Source organism: Oryx dammah, unplaced genomic scaffold, assembly GCF_014754425.2.
Source record: "Oryx dammah isolate SB20612 unplaced genomic scaffold, SCBI_Odam_1.1 HiC_scaffold_27, whole genome shotgun sequence".
NCBI lineage: Eukaryota > Metazoa > Chordata > Mammalia > Artiodactyla > Bovidae > Oryx > Oryx dammah.
This window is the reverse complement of record NW_024070211.1, coordinates 102094484-102096915: the sequence shown is the minus strand read 5'-3', so window position 1 is coordinate 102096915 and position 2432 is coordinate 102094484. Positions and strand designations below refer to the sequence as shown.

The 2432-nt window shown below is 45.8% G+C and overlaps 1 protein-coding gene across 1 annotated transcript; it reads right to left on the bottom strand.

Annotated features, from left to right (window-relative positions):
- Positions 1-1290: 1290 nt before the first annotated feature.
- On the bottom strand, positions 1291-1641 carry LOC120854858 (dynein light chain 1, cytoplasmic-like). The gene has a single exon (XM_040229242.1). The coding sequence runs from the start codon at positions 1549-1551 to the stop codon at positions 1291-1293; it is 261 nt and encodes an 86-aa protein (XP_040085176.1). The 5' UTR covers positions 1552-1641.
- Positions 1642-2432: the final 791 nt, after the last annotated feature.

Genomic DNA, 2432 nt, shown 5'->3' with positions numbered 1-2432 from the left:
TGTTGTTTAGTTACTAAGTCATTTCCAACTCTTTTGTGACCCCATGGACTGTCGCCCTCCAAGCTCCTCTGTCCATGGGATTTCCCAGCAAGAAGACAAGAGTAGGCTGCCATTTCCTTCTCCAGGGAATCTTTCCGACCCAGGGATCAAACCCTCGTCTCCTGCATTGCAGGTGGATTCTTTACTGCTGAGCCACCAGGGAAGCCCTTAAATAATGTTTATTGTCAAGGAAAACATTCTTAAAAAAAAAATTCCTGAAAACTTTATTAGAATCACATGGAGGGCTGCTGTTCAAGAGCTTTTTCCCTTTAAGACCACCTTTAATCGGTATACTTTGGCCAAGGCAGGGGAAGGGAAATGTCTAGAGCCCAACAAATTTCTCAATAGCCCAACTTTCTCACCAGCTTATTTACATTTTGCAGCCATAGAAAGCTTAAAGGACTTCCCTGGTGGCTCAGATGGTAAAACGTCTGTCTACAGTGTGGGAGACCTGGGTTCGATCCCTGGGTCAGGAAGATTCCCTGGAGAAGGAAATGGCAACCCATTCCAGTACTCTTGCCTGGAAAATCCCATGGACGGAGGAGCTTGGTGCAGGCTACTGTCCATGGGGTCGCAAAGAGTTGGGCATGACTGAGCGACTTCACTTTCACTTTTCATTACACATTCATCATCTCTGAGGCCTAGGGCCAGAACACTCTATACCAGTTATCCCAAAGGAACACTTAAGTAATGTATTTATCAGATTAGGAGTAAGAGCTAATCCAGTAGTTTCTCTGCCATGCATTTCTCAACATGCACTTCTGAGCAGTATTCTTCCATGGACAACAGGAACAGGATGGGCAAGAATGAAACTCAAGAGTGTTGAACAGGCTAGTCTGTTACATCCCACAGAAACTTCAAGGAATCACCCCCACCAACCTACCCAAGATCAAATAATAAGCCATCTTCCACTTTATATTATTTGAACAAATGGTTATTAAAACACACTTCTCCAACAGATTTATTTCTTTAAAGGAATGGATTTTGAAGATAAAAAACATGAGGCAGGGAGCCATGGAATAGAAAATAAATACAAATGTAAGGTATTTTGCTAATTGCTTTATAACCACAACAAACTAGTACAGAGAATGCCCTGTACAAAAAAACAATAAAGGTTCAAAGGTGGAGGTATTCCCTTAGGCAAGCCTGAAGGCTTCAGTCCCTGGTATTTGGAATTTAGGCTGCAGTCTAAATTCCTTGTTTTTTGATGTATCACTGGGTGTGTGGCACAGTCCCATACTTTTAACCAGATTAGAACAGGAGGATGGCCACTTGGCCCAAGTAGAAGTAGATCAAGTGTTTGGTTTCCCGTGTCACATAACTGCTGAAGTTCCTCCCCACGATGCGGTGCCAGGTGGGGTTGTACTTCTTGTCGCACTCCTTCTTGACATGAGCCGCAATGCCCTTCTCTATATTATATTTCTCCAATGCCTGAGTAGCACACTCCACCGAGTCCTGTGGCATCTTCTCTGACATATTGGCATTCTTGATCTCAGCCTTTCGGTCACACATGGTTACCAAGGAGCAGGGGCTGGCCGACTGCAATGGTCTCCTAGGGGAGGGGCTGGCGAGGCTCACACGTGTATAGAGAGGCGGTTGCAACCGAAGCCTTGGCGCATCTTGCTGCTGCTGCTAAGTCGCTTCAGTCGTGTCCGACTCTGTGCGACTCCATAGACGGCAGCCCACCAGGCTCCCCCATCCCTGGGACTCTCCAGGCAAGAACACTGGAATGGGTTGCCATGTCCTTCTCCAATGCATGAAAGTGAAGAGTGAACGTGAAGTCGCTCAGTCGTGTCCGACTCTTAGCTACACCGTGGACTGCAGCCCACCAGGCTCCTCCGTCCATGGGATTTTCCAGGCAAGAGTACTGGAGTGGATCTTATTGTCAAGGAAAACACTCTTAATATCTCCTGTGTCTTAGCTCATTATTATTGTCTCACTTCCACCCGAGAATGGTGTCAAAGTATCAGAGAGCAGAGTATATCTTACAGAACCTTGTAGCAGAGAGCAACAGTCAAAGTCCAGAGGTGTGATGCCATCTCATGTGGCAGGCTAGGTCTCTTGTTCACTCAATTACAGATTACCCTGCTGGAACTCTTAGATAGTGGGTCAGGCCTGTGTAGCTTAAGATCTTGTCTCTCCAGGGCCATCACAGTGAGCCTTGTGGTAGGCTCCTTGGTTCTCCAATTTGCAAGCATGCCAAGTGGCACTGAAGATGACTTGAAAAGTTAAAACCTCAGGGTCATTAATCTTACTATCTTATTCTGTACTCCTCACTGATAAAAACTAGTATGGTTTATTTTCATGATCCCTACAGGGAGTAGGATCGGAAGTCCTCCTATGCTTCAGTTGTCTGACTCACCTTCCCATTTTGGCCATTTCTATGCTTTTAG

Bases quoted from the DNA above. Each gene is read 5' to 3' on its own strand.
- LOC120854858 (XM_040229242.1), bottom strand. From the start codon at position 1,551: ATGTGTGACCGAAAGGCTGAGATCAAGAATGCCAATATGTCAGAGAAG.